This window comes from Spea bombifrons, chromosome 1 (assembly GCF_027358695.1).
Source record: "Spea bombifrons isolate aSpeBom1 chromosome 1, aSpeBom1.2.pri, whole genome shotgun sequence".
Lineage (NCBI taxonomy): Eukaryota > Metazoa > Chordata > Amphibia > Anura > Pelobatidae > Spea > Spea bombifrons.
In genome coordinates, this window is record NC_071087.1 from 98,829,792 (window position 1) to 98,850,661 (window position 20,870).

Consider the following 20,870-nt stretch of genomic DNA (forward strand, 5'->3'; position numbering starts at 1 on the left):
CTAGCTTTCAAAAATTCATGGCTTGATGGGGGTCAATTACCCCAAATAGCACATGCGGCAAAATAACCAGATTTAGAAAAACAAAAAAAGGTTTTGAAATAGCAAACTCTACTTATTGTCCTATAACAAAAAAAAATAAAAACATTGGGTATTTCTAAACTCAGAACAATTAGTAGAACCTATTTTTTCATCAGCTTTTGTAGATGAGTAAAAGATTTTTTTTTTTACCATAATTTTTTTTAATAGTAAATTAGATGATAATGGTATCTGAAGAAAGCCCTTCTTGTTCTGACAAAAAACAATATATAATTTGTGTGGGTACAATTAATGAGAGAGAGAGAGAGAAGAAAATTACAGCTAAACACGAGCACTGCAAAAGTGTTAAAACAACCTTGGTCACGAAGGTGAACCGAGGGCAATATGATCGGTGGTCCAAGCGTCCAAGCGCCGTTATTGTGCCCTCACATGATTGGAGGATAGGGGAGATGACGTAACCGCAGCACCACCATTTTTGGGTGTGTAGCCGAGTTATGTCCATGGAGATGTGGACGAAGAAAGAAGATTAAGGATAAAAGATAGAAGTCAGAACAGACGGAAGAAGGAAGCAGATGAAGGAAAAGATAGCAGATGCAGAAAAAGATGTGGAAGTGGTCAGCAGAGAAGGTAGGGAAGCATTTAGAGAGTGCGATTGAAAAAGGAAAAAATAGAGCGCTTTCACTTTAAATTTATTGTAATGAAAATTATTACTTATTTGCAGTCAGTTGGAGCATGCATAAGGTGCTTTTATTCTGAATTCGGATTAGCAGCTCGACTGGAGTCACAGGTTTTCACATGAAAGAAAAAAAAACACACAGACACCATAGTGCTTTCCATACAATATAAATAGTCTATATTGCTATCCCCACTTTTATTAGAGCAGATTCTTACTGATCAATGTATGCATGTGTGATCCCGATGGGCTTATTATGATTCTTCTGATATATTGTCCAAAGAGGACGCTGAGGATTTCAATCCCCTTTGGTGCTCAAAATATAGAGGGAGACACCATATAGTTTTAATACTGCAATGTTAAAATGGTGGCTGCTCTGACAAACAGACACCAAAACACTTATTTGTAACAGTGAAGCTGGAAATTGGATACAATGTGGCGGCGGTTCAATCTCGCGTATGTCTGGATATTCTTCATAACGTGTTTTGCCCCGCCTTGAGCTTCTTCAGGTGACTGTGGATTGGTTCATCGAAAAACATAATCTGTTAAACTCCTCTTTGGGTGTCCGAATGGTACAGATGAAGTTACCTCAGCTGGCTATTAATGTCCTTTGTAAAAAAGATGTTTCTTTACAAAACCTGTATGCAGAATACAGCAAAATATGGCAAATATATAGCGAAAAACATACTCCCTACAGGTATTGCAGTTTAACTCCATATGGTATTTATGGTATTCTCTTTTTTTAATGTATCATTCATTATCATAAATTTAAAGTGATAGCGCTCCATTTCTAGCATATGGTGTGTCCTGACTGTGGATGAAGCAGACTGCTAGTATTTTATACAAAGCTTCTACCCAAGTATTGCCTGTAGCTGACACCTTTCAAAAATGTCTTACTGTATTCCTAAGAAAATTTGTGTGTGATGAATTTAAGTGACTTTTCTTTCCTGGTTTTATTTTTGTTACCAATATTCTATGAAAGCTCCAAACATAATATTTAGTTATTTAAATGTAAGTACACTTCCTGTATGTAGTATCAGTGGTACCGAGCCAAAATTAAGTTGTGCTATGAAACATTATCTATAATGCCCAATGCCCTGATGATGCTTTTAACCCCTTAATGACAATTGACGGCCTGGGAACGGCCGTTTTAAAAGTGTTTAGGCAGTCAACGGTCCATGAATCTGCTTAATGACCCTCATAGTTGCCAACATTTAAAAACAATTCACTTTACAGCACGGCATCTATATCAGGCAGGTGCATTTTATCACCTTTATACATATTGATTTTACGTAATTATCAGATATTTAAACAAATTTCCTAAAACCCAGTGATATTATTATTATTATTATGGATATTGGGGACAATGGGACAGTAAAGTAATCTTTGGCACTCTGGAGGTTGTGTACTAAATTATGGATCCCGATTATGGATGTGCAGGTGTTACAGCATGGCCCTTATCAGTATACAGTTAGCCAGACACTGTACAGCATAACTCTCATCATTAAATAGTAAGTCAGACACTGAGAGTAATACATCATAACTACCATCACTACAGGTCCTAAAGCTTGGAGGGATACTTAAACCCTCTGTGATCTAACATTGCCTGTTATAGTGCCGCTGTACTTTACTAATGTTATGAATATCTCTGAACCTTTGGTATTGAATTCTGGTTGTCCTGCCCTGACATTGTGTTTTGTGACCCCCAACTGCTCTTTTGCCTGACCCGTGTTTGTTCATTATCGGTTCCTGACTTTGGCTTGGCTCCTGACCACCGTTGGGTTCTGGTTCTTCTGCTCTATGCTAGTGTGTTATCTCTGCCCTTGCTGCACCTGTGTACTACATTTAGCTCCATCTGTAGCAGTGTCTCCTATTGACCGCTAGGGAGCAGCTTTCTCCATTCTCTGCAGCAAGGATCCTCTTCTATATCTGCCTGAGAGCTACACACACTTCAACGCACTCTTATTCATGCTCTCTCATACTCCCACTCACTCTCTTAGGCTCTCACAATGCTATGAATATTCATAATTTGTCTGCAGACCAAAGTGCTTTGTTCTGCCCAGAATAAAGTACATAAATTGTAGAGCTTCATCTAATTGCTCCATGCCGAAGCTAAGGTGCATTTGCTCAATTAATGTTTTGTGCTAGTGGAAATAAAATCGATAAATTAATTGTGACCATGTGTACCTCTATGATTCCTTAATTGTATGTTATTATAAAAAAGTTCTTATACTGAAATATGAACCATAAATATTTATGCTTCGGACCCCTTAATACTAGGTCCCCACTGTCTGTAGAGTGTTTCCATGTAAACCATTTTGCAGGTAACCTAAGCTCCTTCCCATTTAGTATGACAGCATTTTAGCCTAGCTCGCAGGCTAGCATCCCAATAGTAACGACAGATCACAGCAGGATTCATTGGTAGGGGGAAAAATCAATACAATTTTGCCTACATTCAATGAATGTGCATGAAGGCACACCAGTACTGCCAGTACAGCTGTGTGGGGCTCTATCTTCAATGGTAAACTGCCTCCACACTCTTAACTTAAAAACCAATGCATTATTTTCAATGTAGGGAGCCGTAACATTTTGGGGAGATGTAGTGTATGACAGGTAAAAAGAGAGAATTCACTGTTATAGCCAGGGGAGGGCTTCTGGAGCTGGGGAAGGTAAAGCAGGGTGCCCCCTCCCACACTGAAAACAAACACTAGTACACATAAACTGTTAACACACACATGTTCACATAAACGCTTATCTTGTCTGGAGGCCACTATGTATCACAATAATCCTGCTGCGCTCCCTGCTGCCCTGTTTAAAGAATATCAAATGGGTCTGGGAAAAATTACTCTCCAGGCAAACCTACTCCTGGTTAAAGCAATCTTATGCAATGCAGCCAAATCCTGCTGTCCATAGAGAGAATATGCAAGAGCAGCCAAGTGGCTCTCAAATTGATATTTACCATTTAGTGCTAGTTCTTCCATGTCTTATGCCCTGTACTCTGACAAACTGCTCAAAGATTTGTGAAAAGATTACTACTTTTAATGTTCAAGAATTAGCTGTTTAGCTGCATAAACCTATAAGCCCACCTTACACGCTGTGAGTGGAGATGTTCTGTATGTGCTATAGATAAAACATTTTATATGGTTTTATACAGCAAAATGCTTGAGGTAATTTGATCCATGTTTGTATTGTTTTCTTAATGCCATGCTGCCACCTCTTGACCACAGCTGGTACAGGACAATGTGTCATCTGACTCAAAGAAATCTCTAATTATATAGTGTTCTTCAGGAGGTGAGAAGCTTTGACCATGTTCACTCACTGCATATTCCCCTCCCACTTATCACCCTCTAAAGGATGTCTGGGACAAGCCCTGCCATATAAAATTCAGTTGTGTAAATAAAATATATTATCTTCTTCTAAATACATTTCTTGGTTACATAAATAACCATCAATACATCACAATAAGGACTTTGGATTTATTAGGGAGTTTGCAGGACTGTTGCAGTCTCAACTCCACAACCTTAGTAAGTGTTATGAAGGACTATCCCAAAATTAGCTTCTCCTGCATGGAGCGCTGTGGTGGTCCCACCTAATGCATAGTTAAATCATTGAAACAGTGAAAGTTAACTTAAATATTAAACTACACACAGCCAGTCCTGCTCTTCCTCCAGGAGATGTTTGTAAGGATCAGACACATTCTTGCCATTTGGCACACTGGGTAAATTCCTGGGCGGCACAGGCTGACCGCTCCATAGACTCACCCAATTTGTTGTGCATAAACGTAAGCATAAAAACATAGCGTGCGGCGGTGCGTATTCAGCAGTGCCTGAGCTTATGTCACCAGGCAGCCACCGGCCTTAAAGTGCCAGTAAATGTTAAGAGGCTGTCATTCTAAATTATTGTGTAAGAGATGCCCAAAGGTGAGTTTGGCAGGTAACTTACAAAGCGGTCTATACTTCATTAATGAGAACCAGGTGGTCTACTTGGACATCCCTACTGCCTTTCTTGTAGCAAAAGCTGGCTGCAAGATGGGTAGCTGCTCAATTCTCAGAGTAAAGGTGCTTCTCCAAGCAGAAAGGTCTCCCAAAGAACTGGACTATCAGACACAACACACTCGTCAGGATGCAAGAGAACATATTGTTATATAGTCACTTTACCAGGGGAAAGGAAACAGGAAAGGATTAACATGATTAACACATTACACAATGACAATGAATTACATGGACAACTATAGCATCAGAATAATCTCATCATACACACAACATAACTTAAACTTGTCATTGTCAAATTGTCATTTTATTTCCTAAATATTCAGGCTTATTTTTAAAAGGATGTTGTTGCCTTGTTTTTGTGTGTTATGTAGGAAAAGTAATACTTTTTCTACTAAAGGCTTCTGTGGCTTGCCTTGCCCCTATGTGTAACTAGCTCTGCCCCTGTCAAGCCACGCACCTCGAAGAGGGAGAACTCAGAGAAATCCTCCCTGGGAACTTCCCAGGTATGCTGATATGCTCATCAGAACTGTATAAACATTCTGTCTCCGTTCTTCATTGGCTTGGTTTCATAGTGTATGGTTTATTCCATCTGTTGCAACATAATCTCATTTGTGTTGCTAAAATGCTGCAGTTCACATATAGCCATCTTTCCCAGATTAAGTGGAACCCTACCTAACTTGTAAACTTAACTGAAAGTGTCCAGCCTTATCTCTATACCAGCACAGACAAAGACCATAAAGATAAGAAAAAATATAATTGGCAGGCATGTCCTAGAAAATCACTCAAAAAAAGCAAGTCGAAGGTATGGTAACAGGATTTTCCTGCTAATTGCTCTACTTTTTACCAAATAGTCTTATAACCATCAAAATACATGCTAGTTCAGAAGTTCTCTCACTCATTATATTTCTGGATAATGTCATTTGACACAGAATATCTCAGTAAATATAGATACATTTTCCTATACAGCCTGTAAGAGGAGACACATGCTCATAGCTAAAATACATTCTCTTCATCCATGTCTAAAAATAAAGTCAAATCTAAACTGTATATGTCTACACTCATCATAATGTAGGATGAATGCCAAGACATTCTTGGCACAGAACACAGTACGTACTTTGTGTTTGCACCCTGTTCATTTCTGATATTTATAAGAACAATACTGTTTTATAATGAATGAGAAGTGACCACATACATATTGCTCGCATGGGGAAAAAAAGCTTTCAAATATTATATCTGTTTTATAGAAAATGCAAAGTGCACATCAATGTGTATCGAGGAAGTTGACATTGGCATCATGGCCAAACTAGGAATTAAAACTAGCCTGGAAATAATTGAATATAAACTCTGTCATGGTAACCCCCTGAGGTGGAGCACACATGGGGGTATGTTTGAGTTTGGGAGGGGGGCACTGGTGGATTCCTGGGGAGACTCCTTACCTGCCTGCCCAGTCCCATCTTATGTCTGTCACCCTGTGCTCATTGGGGGGCGCAGGGTGAACCAGAAACCCCGTCTGGTCTGCCCATACCAGAGTCCCATGAACTTGCCAGCTATTGGGGCTCTGCATGTACCTGACGACAACCTAACTGCAAATCAATGGAACTGTACAGCGGCTAGGAATGGAGCTTTCCATTGGATTGAGGCGTCTCCCTCGGGATCATGCCAAAATAGTGACTCAGTTTGCATGGGCATTACTGGCCATAGAACTGTATGGCGGCGGTGGCCTGCCTGGTGGTTGATACGATTATACCCCTAACCCTATGATGTTTTGTGTATAAATATCTTTGCTGTCCTCAATAAACAGAGTTCTCTCTGTACCCTACAGCTACGGCTGCGGCTACTGCTTGGGTGCATATGAAGGGTTAATCCTTTGAGCAATTGAACTTTCAGCGGCAAGAATGATCCCTATGGCGGAACTACTCAGCCTCTTTAAAGCTGCTGTCCCTGCACACCATGGGCCCATAGCTTAAAACACTGTGCGAGCAGCTTGCCTTTACCTTGGGGCACATTCCTGCCTCCCCATGCCAGTCCAAAAATTATTAACAAAGGGCCGGTCCAGGCTAGAACACCCCTTTGCGAACAATTTTGAACAGGCCCAATGGAAGCAGAAACGCAGAGGTCTGCCAGTCATGTAAGGTGTGGTGCCATAACCAAGCAGGCTTAATGCTTTTCTCTGGCCAGGTTTTTTGTCTTTGTGAATGCATATACGGTTGCAAACAATGGCATGCTTGCTTTTTCCAAGTCAGTAAATAAAGGTGCACAACATGTTTTTGTTGTAATTTTAGGTATGAGTGGGAACCTTTCTTTTGAGTCTTACTTTTGCCGGTGTCTATATAGCGGCTCAGCTTGTTCCATACAACTGACAGCTCCTTGTGAAGAAAACTAATTTGTCAAGTAGCTAAACATTTTTCTATGTTTTATTGAACGGGTTAGTAAATTATTCTGCTTGCTGGCTGTCTAGATTTGTTTGGAACAGTTCCAGCAGTTGCAACTTTCGTGTGCAACCACTTCCATTGCAATCATTGATTTCTTCAGCTGGCCTGTTATGCGATATGGAACCTGATGGGGCGATCTGGGCTTACCGATTATACCTGCAGTTGCTCTTGATAAGAAAACTGGTTATAACCATATTAGTTCACCAGAAGATGGAGTCTTTATTTTAATGTGACCAATGATTTTAACAGTAGTTTCACAATTACAAGGAGGACTTGCTACATAATCATACCTGGAACTCTCTAGGTGAAGCCCTGCATCCCTGGGTCTCTGAGTCTCCCCCCATTTACCCTCCTACTCCCTGCCAAGTTAGGGCTTTCTGGGGCTACCCCCATCCCATACATGACTACCCTGACAACACATGAAGTCACTCCCCCATGAAACGGAGAAATCCGAGTGAGCTACCCTGGGATGTTCCCAGACATGTGCAGCATTATCTTGTTCAGGAATCGTTATTCTGAAATTGATTTTCCATCATTTTCCACAGCACGGGGATAAGCATGTGTTTTCCTATTCAGGGCTGTAACTATTTAGGGAGGGATTAAGGTGATTTAGGATCAGCAAGGTGATTTTATAGCCACATGTCTGTAAGCACTGAACTTACGACCATATCATAGATAGGAAAACAGTACCATTTGCACAAATTCTTTGAAAATAAGTGTGTCCTCTAACATGATTCATTATCCATGCATGGGGTAGCTGGGTGCCCAGGAGCTAGTACCATCATATTCTGTGGTGCTGTACAATGACAAGACAGGACATAACAGGTTGTGCATGACATAACAAAAGTGGGGAAGACCCCGACTCAAACACGCTTACAATCTAGAAGGAGATGGGGGAAATTACACAAGAGGTAAAACTGCAAATGTTTGGGGTAGACCAGCCACACAACTGTATAACAGTGTAAACATTGATTAAATAAATAATTTTACTGGGCATAAGTACAAACTGACAGCAGGAATGAGGGTAGTTAGATGGGGGGGTGTTAACCTGTCCCTGAAGAAGTGGGTCTTGTGGTATATTTTGAAGGACTGTAGACAGGTGCAGAGTCGGATAAGCCAGGGGAGAGCATTCCCAGTGATAGAGGCATCTCTTAAGAAGTCTTGAATATGTGCACGAGAGGTAGAAATCGGAAGAGATCAGATGAGCAGATGGACCTGGAGATGTCAAAGAAGAAGAGCTTTGCAGGTGTGGTCAGTATTTTAAATTAAAACCTGAAGTGTACAGACAGCAAGTGAAGGGACTGAAAATGAAGATAAGCCTGGCATCAGCATTCATGATGGATCATAAATAAAGGGGGGGGGTATCAGGAAGAACAGCAGAGTTGCAGTTGGAGCCAAAGAGACAATGAATAAGAACTAACTATGTGAAAACTATATGAAAGGGGCACAGTTTTTACATTGTAGGTGGCAATTTTTGGAAACAGAATGTGTATAGGAAATGGAACATCACAGTCAATAGTAGCATAGAGCCAGATAGCATGCGGGGTAGGTATGATGCTTTTACTATTAAAATTGAGAGAGACTGTCAAAAGAATGTTAGCATTTGAGGGAGGAAAGATATGAAGTTCAGGATTAGGGGGCCTGAGTTTTAGGAATTGGACAGACATCCAGTTAGGAACAGAGGCAAGGCAATCAGTGACAATCAAAAAGTTGTTTCTGTACCGATGGTAGTATAAGCCAAAAGATAAGATTAGTTTATGAAAAGAGGCAGTGTAAAGCCAGAAAAAAAGGGATCCTAGAACTGAGCCTTGGGGGTACAACAACTGAGAGGGCAAGCAGAGTAACTTTATAGGAGGCAGTGAAGGTGTGATCAGAGAGGTAGGATGTTAATCAGTAAAGAAGATTGTTTTAGAGAGTAAGATTGATTTTAAAGAAGAAGAGATTGGTTCACAGTGTCAAAACTGGTAGAAAGGTCCTGAAGGATTAGTTTGTTGGATATCATGCAAAATAGATATGATACTCAACTGAGAACGGACAGCCCTTTCATAGCCTTTCCTACAGTGAGACCTAAAACTTGAGATGCTCCCAAGTGAGGACCCATCATAGGACAGGCTATGAAGCTGCTGTCAGTTCCTGGTTGAGTGCCTCATATTTGTTTTTCTTGATATTTTACCCCAAGTGAAAAGATGGACCTCCTTGCTCTCCCGTGCAGAGGGACACCAACTTGACCCCACTGATTAGGTCCATGGCTAAAATGTATGTCTGGGGTTGCTCGTTCCCTCGTGCACAGGAAATCTACCTCACATCTGGACTGCCCTTGGGGCAGGATCAAACTGATATGCAGATCGAGATTTTTCTTCTGTAACGACAATAGAGCTAAAACTTGGGACGCTTCGAAGTTGGGACGCACCGTAGGGCAGGCTATGAAGCAGCTGTCCGTTCTTGGTTAAGCATCTCATATTTGTTTTGCTTAATACTTGATTTATCATTGCGTAGATAACCGGACACATTAAAAAAAAAAAAAATATATATATATATTTTAGCCCTGATGACATTACAACGAATCTTTTTTTTTTCTCCATCTCATGTGCTCTGCGCCCCTCTTAAGTAAATGTGGTGATTATATTAACATAGGTCCTACAAACCAACTAATTGACTGGGGTGTCAGAAATGGTCCACATCTAGCACTCCTGCAAGCTCCTGTTGCTTTTGCACGCAATTTCTAAAATGAATTGGCCAGTGACAGCAGCTGCATAAAGGCTGGCAAGTCACATCAGCGACATCAGGCACGTACACCTTCACACAATGACAATTAAGAGGGTGAAGACCAAGTGACCAAGTCCTCACTTCCTGCTTACCCAGCACACGATAATCAGCTGCTTGCGGCGCGTCTCCTCCTCTGCCTGCGTCAGCACAGGGAGGCGGGAAGAATGAGAGGGAGAAATAAGAGAGCGCAGGAGAGGCTTCGAGGCTGCCAGCGGGGCTGCTGTAGGAAGCGATACTTTTTATTTTAATTTATTTTGTTTTTATTGTTTTTTTAAGTTACTTTTTGTCATTTTTAACCACACGCCCTGCACAAGGCAGCTGCAGCTTGTGTTTTATTACACGGAACCCACAGGCCGGCTCGTGCGTGGGGTTTTTAAATATTAGTTTTTATTTTAAGTAACTGAAGCCTGTGCTCCTGTCTTCATTGCCATGGGGTCTCGAATGCTCTTTCGGGCTGTGATCATGGGCCCCCCGGGCTCAGGGAAAGGGACCATTTCGGAGCGGATAGTGAAACTCTTTGCCCTCCAGCACCTTTCCAGCGGCGATCTGCTCAGGGTCAACATCCAGAAGAAGACAGGTAGGGCAAATGGGGTAAATATGGGGTCTGATCGCTTCTTTGTGGGTAGTAATCTCCACGCTGTGATTGGGCAGCTCAGCCAGAGAGGTTTCTAATAAAAAGGGGCATGTTCCAAAAACTTACATGTAACATGTCATTGTTATTAAGGAGCTCTGATGCATATGTGTGTGTATGTGATTACACCACCCCTCCTTGTAGGTGACATATTGCTCTGTAGGGTTATAGACAATATACACTAGTGATCAGCCAGCAACCAAATCAATGAATTAGTGTTGATTAGCTGTCATTATGATAGCATCATATGAAGCCAGTCTCTCAAAGCCAGGTATATAACATATTTATAAAATAAGAAATAACATGTAAACCCCAGGATGGAGAATATATTTTAGAATAGCATAGTTTAAGAAATGTGGTTAGCACGTCTGTGAAATATTATTATTATGATTTTTTTTTTTTTAACAAAAAAAACATAGCCATTCGTTTCTCCTGCGTGGAAAATATTTTGCTGCACATGGTAGTTTGTGTAATGTATCAATGGTAACTTGTAAGTTTTGCATTTCGTTCTTTTGTTTGTAGTACTATTATTGACCGTAAAAGTTTAAACTTTGCGTGTGAAAAATCACAATATAATGCAAAAAGAGTTATTAACCTTCCATATGTTTTATGTGTAGATGTATCCATTCATCTGATTAGCATTTATGTGGTCTGTCTTGTAGCAGGCAAGGTAACTCGTAGAAGAAACGGGTCGTATAGTTTTTTTTACTGTAAAGCCAATCGTTTCGATGATATGAATGGAGTTCATGGCATTCTGATAAAGCTGAATTTTTGTTGATGTGACTGCTCATATACTTTGACACGTGAAGACTTGGAGGATATGTGACCTGGTGACCTTTATTATGCAAGTGAAAGGTGACGTTCGTGTCAATAGGGAAGTTACAGGTGGGGAAGGCAGAGTCTGCTAAAAGGCTTTAGGGTCACAGAAGGATTGACCATAAGATAACCAAAGCAACTGCCTAATCGCCCCAGGCAAACAGGCCACGCATCCTTGATGTGACCCAATCTCATTAACAATTTGGTTTAAAGGTGGAAGACTCAGTGGTCCTAGTTTAATTTGTGCTTAGGGCATGATGGCCTTTGGTGTTGAGAAAAGAAACGTGTTTTGTAACCATGGCTTTTTAAAGAAAAGTTGAGCTTTTTGCTATTATGGAAATGCAGACGTTAGTAATACGTTGAGGATAGCTTCCAATACCAATTTTTGCACCTTTTTGACAAATAGGACGTTCTTTCAGAAGGACTGTAAACTCCTTGCTTTACAAAGTGCTTCATTTTCAGTCTCCCTGTGTTTCCCAATGAGTATGTGTTCCGGTTTGGATATATGGCAATAGCAGTGTCTCAAAACATGCCCTACATATGGCTATAAACTGCAGATAACCTCAAGGTGAACATTTTGCATAAAGTCAGTGATAGGATAGAAAAAACACCTAGTGCCGTACGTGCCTGGTTAAATATAAGACATATTTAGTGACAGATGGTCCAGTCACGTATCAAGTACCCCCGTATTGCTATGGCCTGGGCTAGAACGCTCTTCACTGTACCAGCGTCACTAGCTAAACCCCTTCCTATGGCAGTACATTCGAAGTCTTATACGCATATAGATGTTATTGATCACTTCTATTTGCACATCTTGTATTGATCCCACAAGACTTTATACGTCTGAGAGAACTGCTCTGTTAGTAGTTTATTTGTATTGCAAATGTACTGCAAATGAATCAAGTGATGCATGGGTTAACTTTTTATCTCCCCAATACTGTTTAACTGAACTTACAATCTGAAGTGCCAAATTTATAATAATATACCGACTTGGTGAGTCTGTAGAGGTGATTTATTAAAAGAAAATTACTAAAATTGGAAAAATTCAGGACTTAAAAAAAGAAGTTTTAATTTTTATAAATGCTTCAACAAATTTAATTTTTAATGCTATTTTTTCCAGTAAATAGCCAAGTTTTTTTTCCCCCTAGAGATCAGTCAGGTTGAAAAGTCATTAATGGTGGACATCTGTAAATTACATCAAATGCTTTATAATAGCTTCCAACTCTGACGTGTGTTGAGGATCTGTGTCCGAGGTGTATTTCGTAATATATTTGAAGATGGTATGTGGCCATACATCTTGTAAGAATGTCGTCTCGCTTAAGATATCACCCACTTCCAAACCTTCAAAGATACAATCTCCAGCACCAGAGTTCGGGAGGAGCTGAACTCTAAGATTAAACTCAAAGAAACTGCTAAAGAACAGAATGGAGTCTACAAAAAATGGCAAACCTCTGCCACTTTACTGGATCTGCAGGGTCTTAGAAATTGAACTACATTCAAAGCAAGCTGGTGGGCTGATGACATTTGAATGAGCAGAACACTTTATTTTTTGTCTTTTATTTGTACAGGTGGTATTCTTTAAGGCGTGAGAGGATGCGTGTTTAGGGAGCTTGACGGTAGAAAATCGCAAGTAGCTGGAGGAACAAAAAACTTCACAACTGCTCGTTATTGTTAAGGACACAGAGGTCAGGGGCAGGGGGGTACATTTTTGGTGGGTTTACATTGACCAGATTTCTCAAGAAATAGTTTTCAAGGACACGCCAACAAAAACGAGGCTTATTCAGCAAATTGTAAGATGCTTAAGGTATGTCTGTCCTCGCACATTCACTCATTCCTTAAAGGAAGTTGTACATATGAACAGAAAAACTGAAAAAGGTCTAGCTTGGGGAAGATTTTTTTTTTCTTAAATTATCTACAGGGAGCTATGATCATTTGTTTCTAAAACACACTTCACCTTTTGTAATATATATATCGAATGGTTATATTTAATAATATCAAATAGGCTTGTTTAACAGTATTTCACAGGAGATCAAGTCTATATTTAATACTCTCTGCAAGCACAGAAAAGCATGATGGTATCTATATTTCTTTAGCTGAATGTTGTTGCATAAAACCGCATATTATTTGATTTGGTTTCTTCCTTGGATATTACTGACCGCTATTATTTGTTAGAAGAAAACATTGTTATTTTTACCTTGTTTGGATCCCTTATTACAGAGAAGAAACAAAAAATAGAGAAATTACTGAACTGCTAGCAGCCAGTTCTGGCCACCAGTGGCTGCCTCCACAATTGCTCAAGCTTGACCGTAGTCTGTGGCTGCATACAGATGTAAATCATACAAATTATCACGCATTCCATGGTCAAAGAAGAGACCATTGTGTTTCAGCAGCATGATGGGGGGTGATGCAAGGCAAAAGACTTAATGCAATTCCTTAAAAGAAAAGAAAACCGGCAGAGGCATCTAAATCTAAAAGATGAGGGCCATCCAAATCAGGGACATGTAGGAGGTATGAATTAACTGTTTAATCCCGTTCTGTTTTCTGCTTACTTGGTCTGACAATAAAGTGTCGAAGATCAAGATGTGTGACGTTTCTATACCTGGTTAAGCTCTTTTCTTTCAGACGGTGGTAATGCTGGTTCTTTCATTTTCACTCATGAAGTAGTTGTGTTTATGATAAAAAAAACAAACACCCACACTTCACAATGTGCACGTAGCAAGTGACCTCTAAACAACATTGCTGCAGTGTTTGATTATTAACCTGCACATGTGACACAAAGGGGAAAAAGTTGCTAACTGTACATCCCAAGTATGCAAAGAATATAGCCGGGTGTTAATATAGATACATCTGACTTGTGACAAAGCCAACACCGTAGAGTAATACATTTTTTATTTTCTTCATGGGACAATGGGTTGGGGGGGGGTGCTGAAAATACAGATTAGAAATGCTTTAGAACTCGTATTATATATACCGGCAACTAAATAGAATTAACCCTTTCGGTACCGGCAATTGGTAAAAGTTGGATTTAATTTAAAAATATGTCTTGGTGATGCCATCATGATGTAATCGGGGGTCCCATCTAGGTACAAGACAGATTGCTGTAGTCTATATAGGTATATAAAAAAAAATGGCCAACCACTTTTTATTTCTCCAGCTCGAAACATTATATATATATATATATATATATATATATATATATATATATATATATATATTACATACATACATACATACATACGGTACATGCACACAGTACTGTGCAAAATATATACATTCAGAGGTGTGGGAAAACATGCTGTTTTTTTCAGCAGCATAACAGCCCCAAACATACAGCCAAAGTCATTAAGAATGACCTCTAGCATAAAGAAAAACAAGACAGAACGTGATGGTAAGGGCCCTATAGAGCCATGATCTCAACATCATCGAGTCTGTCTGGGATTACATGAGAAAAGCAACTGAGGTGCCTAAATCACTGAAGAACTGGCGTTAGTTCTCCAAGATGTTCGGAACAACCTACCCGCCATGTTCAATAAAAAACTGTGTGTAAGTGTACCTAGGAGAATTGATATTGTTTTAGAGGCAAACAAACAACAAATATAATTTTTTTTTTTGTTTAGATTTTTCTTCTGTTCACTCACCTTGCATTGTGCTAGATGTTAAAAATAAACTATTAACATGTCTATTTCTGAAAGCACTTCACTGCATAAAACTTTTACACCGTATATTTAATTTTTAATCATTTGATGTCTTACAAACCAGATGTCTTAAAATTGTAATTATTAGTGTGATATTGTAAGATGTGTTAAATTTAAATAAATAAATAAAATATTCTTGTTGCACTTGAAATGTCATGGGTATGAATGTGGTTTAAAACTGCCTATGTGGCCCTTAATAAATAAATAAATAAATTAATTAATAGAACACCAATATATATATATATTGTCCATATGTCTTGCAATCACTGTTCATATAAAGTTCTCAGATGTAATTTACCTTGGTGCTGTTCCCAAACCGTTTTAAATATCAACTCAAAAAGTCAAGCCATTCGTAGGGCTTGACATATGCGAAAACTTTATTTCAATAAAAAAAAAGTGATCGCTGTCCCAACTACTTTTTCAAGATATCTTGGTAAAACTCTGGATGGTGGAATGAAACAGTGATCAGTTCATGTTTGAAATATTTGTAGTTGCTCATGTCAAAACAAAATATTGATGCAAGCCGTAATGATCAATAAAGCCGACATGATATATTCAAGCCATTTTTTACACTGTTGTAACTCTAATTCCTCCCTTTTCTGTGTGTGTGTGTGTATATTAGAATGGGAAATATTTTTGGAGGGCTTAATGAAACCCAATACTTTGTACCATTTTCTTTTGGGGACATATATTTAGATGTGTGTGGTGTTTTTTTTTGTTGTTTGCTCACAAACTAGGAAGTCAATATCACAGTTTGACTTTTGGCTAATTAAGAATCAATATTTACTGTTGTGCTTGTCAGGAACCCCATTAGTACTCATTCCTTTAACTTAATTGAACAGACTTTATATGCGTGAGCAATATAAGGGGTTTATTCCTTACTTTAATATTGCCTGTGGCAGCACCCTGTCAAAATCACTCTCTGGTAGCTATATGTGGAATTGCAAATAAAACTCTCCACAACTTCTGGACAGAATATGCCAAGTTGGTCACGTTTTCCTTTAAATAAAATCAAGTAGTTAAATATATTTTATTTTCTTCAATATGTAAGGGTAGTATTTACTAAAAATGACTAGGGCAGATTTGACTATGCTAATTACCAGCATCGGTGAGATATAAGACCGTAAAGGGCCCCTAGGCATAATGTGTCCCTACTGAGCCACCGGCTACAGTACCCTGCGCAGTTCCGCTACCGCTGTTTGCGTCAGCAGATTATCCAACAGCTCACATGTGCCTACCGTGTGGAATGGATCAATTGCTGCAGCCAGGAGTACTAAATTAATGCATGTTATATGGCATATACCAACAGAATGCAGAATAAAACCCAATACAATCCAGTGTAAATAAAATATCAATGCTTCATTTCCAGCTCAAATTTTTTTTGGACAACCGTAGGCTTGTAGTGCACAAAAACGTGTAAGGCTAATTTTGACCTGTAAATAAAAGCATTCATTTTTACTTCTGTTGGAATGTTTAGGATTTCATTCCACATTACCTCTTTCTGTTGGAAGCAGAGGTGGATTAGGGTTTTGATGTGAGGTCCTTTTTCTGGTAATTGTATTATCGGCCAGGTCGGGGAATTCCGGATATGGAAGTGTTAATGCTGTAGTAGTGCCACACGTGTTTCTCTCTCTATTATATGGAAGCAAAACAGACCAACATAGTTTTCAAATATGCAAACCTTTAGTTGGGAACAAGGGACATACTATAGCCACATGTCCTTGAAAGGGGCATTCGGTTACCCAAGGCTAGGGGGCGTGAGCGGAGATGGTGCCATTTAGGTGGGCAATAGCAGGGTCGTTGGCCCTAATCATATAGCACCCTTCTATACCCCTTCCTACAATCTTAGCAGCAATTGGAGAAAGGTCAGTGTTGCCAAGAGGCCAGTAGTTTACTGGCTTGATTGCATATTGAAAGGTTGCATATCCTGAGCAGCCACTATGAAACAGTGCTTCTCCATTTTTGCCCAGGATTGAACATTAAAGCATTTTATTGGGAAGTTAAACTTTTAAAGATGAATTTTGTCAGACTTATTTTATCAAATAATTTAAGCCCTCTTTTATAGCTTTCAGCAGATGTGAACTATCCTAATAAATTACAAAGTATGTAATTAGTAGACGGCAGCATATATTTTGTAATATGCAGCTTGAACCTCTAACCTGTAGTTGTTTATTACAATATGCTTTCATATAATTTATTAGCATCATATTAAACTATTTTAGAATACTATTTCTGGTATGTTTTCTAGTTGTGTTCTCTTGGGAATTGTTCCACATTCTAGGCAGTTGTTGTTGTTGTTGTTTTGAAAATTATATACCTAGCAAATACAATTTAAAAGCATCTATCTGAGGCAAAAATATGGGGTATTCAGTCACACTATCTAGCCAAATATTGCTTAGCCCGCCACTACGTCAAAGTATTCAAAATACTTTTTCTGTTTTGAGTATATATATCTATCTTATTTCCACAGAAATTGGTCTTGTTGCCAAATCTTATATTGACCAAGGTCAGCTTGTGCCAGATGATGTCATCACCAAACTGATTCTGCAAGAATTAAACAACATGGGATCTAACCACTGGCTGTTGGACGGTATGTTATGCCACATACTGTGTATTATGAGGCTTGTGAGCTTGTTAATCAAAGTTTTGATAGTAATAAAAATTTACACAATGAACCTTGCTAGTTTGGCCTCTTCCATGGCATAAAAAGTTCAGTAAAGAGATGACCAATTGTCACCACAACTTAAATAAAGAATAGTAAGGGTTGAAGAGCTACCAATTTCCCAGCAGTACAAGCAACAAATGCTCCAAGTACAACCAAAAACACCCTGAAAGTTTATGGAACTTTTTTTGTCATTAACAAAGTAAAAAAGGTTTCAACTGCAGCCACCCTGGGGAGTATAAAGCTGTGTTCATTTATTTTAATACTCAGAGAGAATTTGGCCCATCACAATAAAGTTTGTATGTATGAACAAAGTGTATCTGTCACAGAAAGTCAGAGATCAAATTGGATGAATCGGCTGTTTCGTCATATGTAAAACGAATGCATAAACAAAACCTTATCTAATTTAGGTTTTCCAAGGACTGTCCCGCAGGCCAAGGCTTTGGACAATGTTCAACAAATAGACACTGTGATAGACCTGAATGTGCCGTTTGAAACAATCAGGGACCGCCTCACTGCACGATGGATCCACTCCAGCAGTGGCAGAGTATACAACACTGAATTCAACCCTCCCAAAGTCAAAGTAAGGTTGGATCTTCTTGTATGTCCAATAAAATGTAGTTTGAATGCACTTTTAAGAGCACAGTTTGTGGAAACATACAGACATCGGTGTTTGTAACCTTGCGATCTATACTTTTTAGGGAATAGATGACCTCACAGGAGAGCCTTTGATCCAGCGTGAGGATGATAAGCCAGAAACCGTTACCAAGAGGCTGAAAGCTTATGAAGCTCTCACTAGACCTGTTCTAGAATATTATCGGTCAGTAATCCCTTAGAGATTTCCCGTCGCATATCTGGTCTATCCACATGTTACAACCAAGCAATAGTTCTGTGAAGTCCTGCAAGGTGATGAATGGTGAGGTGGGCATAGATCATGGACAAGCCTGGTGAACTCCTTGTGCACTTAATGTTTTCCTTTTAAATGTTTTGTAATTTGGACAGGGGAGGTTTTACAACTTTGGGAAAAGTCCAGATAAATGGCCTAGTTGTATTGTGGCTTAAAACACACTTAGACACAAGTGTCATGCATCTGCTAACACATACTTGTGAAAAGACACTGCATAGAAAATAAAATAAAGGATGTGGGGTCCTCGTTTATTTTAATATAAATATAGAACAAGCTTCAGGAAAATATATATCTGAAATAACTTAAACATGACATTAAAATAAAAACAATACTAGTAATGATTTTCACCACATATGCTTTTTTTTTTTTTTTTTTTTTTTTAGTGTCTCATTCAGGAAGTTGTATTTGCTCGATTATAAGACAAGGTTTTTTCCAGAGCAAATGCTCTGAAAAATACCCCTCGTCTTATAATCAGACCTCAAATAGGTCTGACTATGAGACTAAGATCCAGATCCCCTGCAGCGATGCAGGGGACCTGGATCCTCCTGTGTATGCCCCCCCCCAACTTACCGGTGCTTCTGAGTCCCCGGTGCTTAGTCCGGGTAGCGTGTAGAGCTCTACGTGAATCGCGTAGAGTTCTGCACGCTGCCCGAACTAAGCACCGGGGACTCAGGTGCAGGGGACCTGGATCCCCCTGTGCTATGCCCCCCCCAACTTACTGGTGCTTCTGAGTCCCCAGTGCTTAGTCCAGGCAGCGTGTATAGAGCTCTACGCGATTCGCGTAGAGTTCTACACGCTGCCCGGACTAAGAACCGGGTACTCAGATGCAGGGGACCCGGATCTTCCTCTGTTATGGCCCCCTCCCCCAACTTACCGGTGCTTCTGAGTCCCTGGTGCTTAGTCCGGGCAGCGTGTAGAGCCGAAGTTGTCTACGCGAATCACGTAGAGCTCTACATGCTGCCCGGACTAAGCACCGGGGGACTCAAAAGCACCGGTAAGTTTGGAGGAGGGAGGGAGTGTTAAATGGGGGGGCATAAGGCAGAGTGTTCTGTGAAATGCCTTTTAACCCCCTTAATGCCACTCTGCCTCCAGAAATGCCTTTTTAACCCTCTATACACCACTCTGCCTCCTGAAATGCCCTATACCTCCCTATATGCCACTCTGCCCCATAATATGCCTTTTAACCCCCTAAATGCCAGAGTGGCATTTCTAGAGCCAGAGTGGCACATAGGGGGTCAAAAGGCATATCATGGGGCACAGTGGCATATAGAGGGTTAAAAGGCATTTCTGGGGCAGAGTGGCAAGACTAGGAGGGGGGCAGGTTGTAAAAAAAGGAAATAAAAACAAAATATTTTTCTCAGTCTTAGCTTTTATTAACAAACAATTGTTCACTTAGTTTACATGAATTAACATTTACTGGTAAAACTTTTTTCCTATAGGGTCGTCTAATATTCAGGCTTTTTCTTTTTTCCTAAATTAATATTCAGATTTGGGGGGTCGTCTTATAATCAGGGTCGTCTTATAATCGAGCAAATACGATAATTGCTTTCACATTCACAGTGTGCAAGATGTAAGATAATTTGCCTTTAAAATGGCATAGGCATGCATAAGATAGAAATATGTTTACGTTAAAAGTTCTTTGTCCCCATTTCTTTTACTTTTACTATGATCTTTTTAGAGACAAAGGTGTACTGAAAACATTTTCTGGGACAGAGACCAACAAGATCTGGCCCCATGTCCAAGCATTTCTGCTCACTAAGCTGCCTGATGTACGAAAAGAATGAGCTGGGAGAAGACGAAGACGCCTGTAATAACTTGTTGTGCCATTCAAATTTGAATGTTAGCCTTTTTACCTCTGTCCTATTTACGTGTCCCGCAGAACTCCTTTTTAATTTCTTTTATGTACCATCCGTTTTATAGATGTATTTTGTCTAATTTTATCAAAGCCAGAATGTATTTTTTTAAACATACTACTTTTGGGTAGTTTGGTAGTTAAAGTCTTGAAATAATTTTAAAAGTAAAAGGGATGCACTGAAATGAAAATTCAGAATGCACTTGGCCGAAACCAAAACCGAAAAATTTTGACCCCCACATTTTAGAAAAAAGAAACACCCCCCCCCCCAGACTTTTATCCCACAAGCTGTGGTAGCAGAAACTAGTAGCAAGAACACTTCGATCATGCCCAGGTTACAGCATGAGCGTGATTGATCTTAGCAATAACACTCCTAGCATGCCCAGTCAGCCAGTAAATGCTGGAGTC

At 39.6% G+C, this 20,870-nt stretch overlaps 1 protein-coding gene across 1 annotated transcript; it reads left to right on the plus strand.

Moving 5' to 3' along the window:
- The first annotated feature begins 10,063 nt into the window (after nt 1-10,063).
- Nucleotides 10,064-20,721, plus strand: AK3 (adenylate kinase 3). The gene is made up of 5 exons (XM_053456602.1): nt 10,064-10,476; nt 17,512-17,631; nt 18,114-18,286; nt 18,405-18,523; nt 20,289-20,721. Exons 1-5 carry the CDS (start codon nt 10,329-10,331, stop codon nt 20,392-20,394), a joined length of 666 nt encoding a protein of 221 aa, XP_053312577.1. The 5' UTR covers nt 10,064-10,328; the 3' UTR covers nt 20,395-20,721.
- The last annotated feature ends 149 nt before the right edge of the window (nt 20,722-20,870 follow it).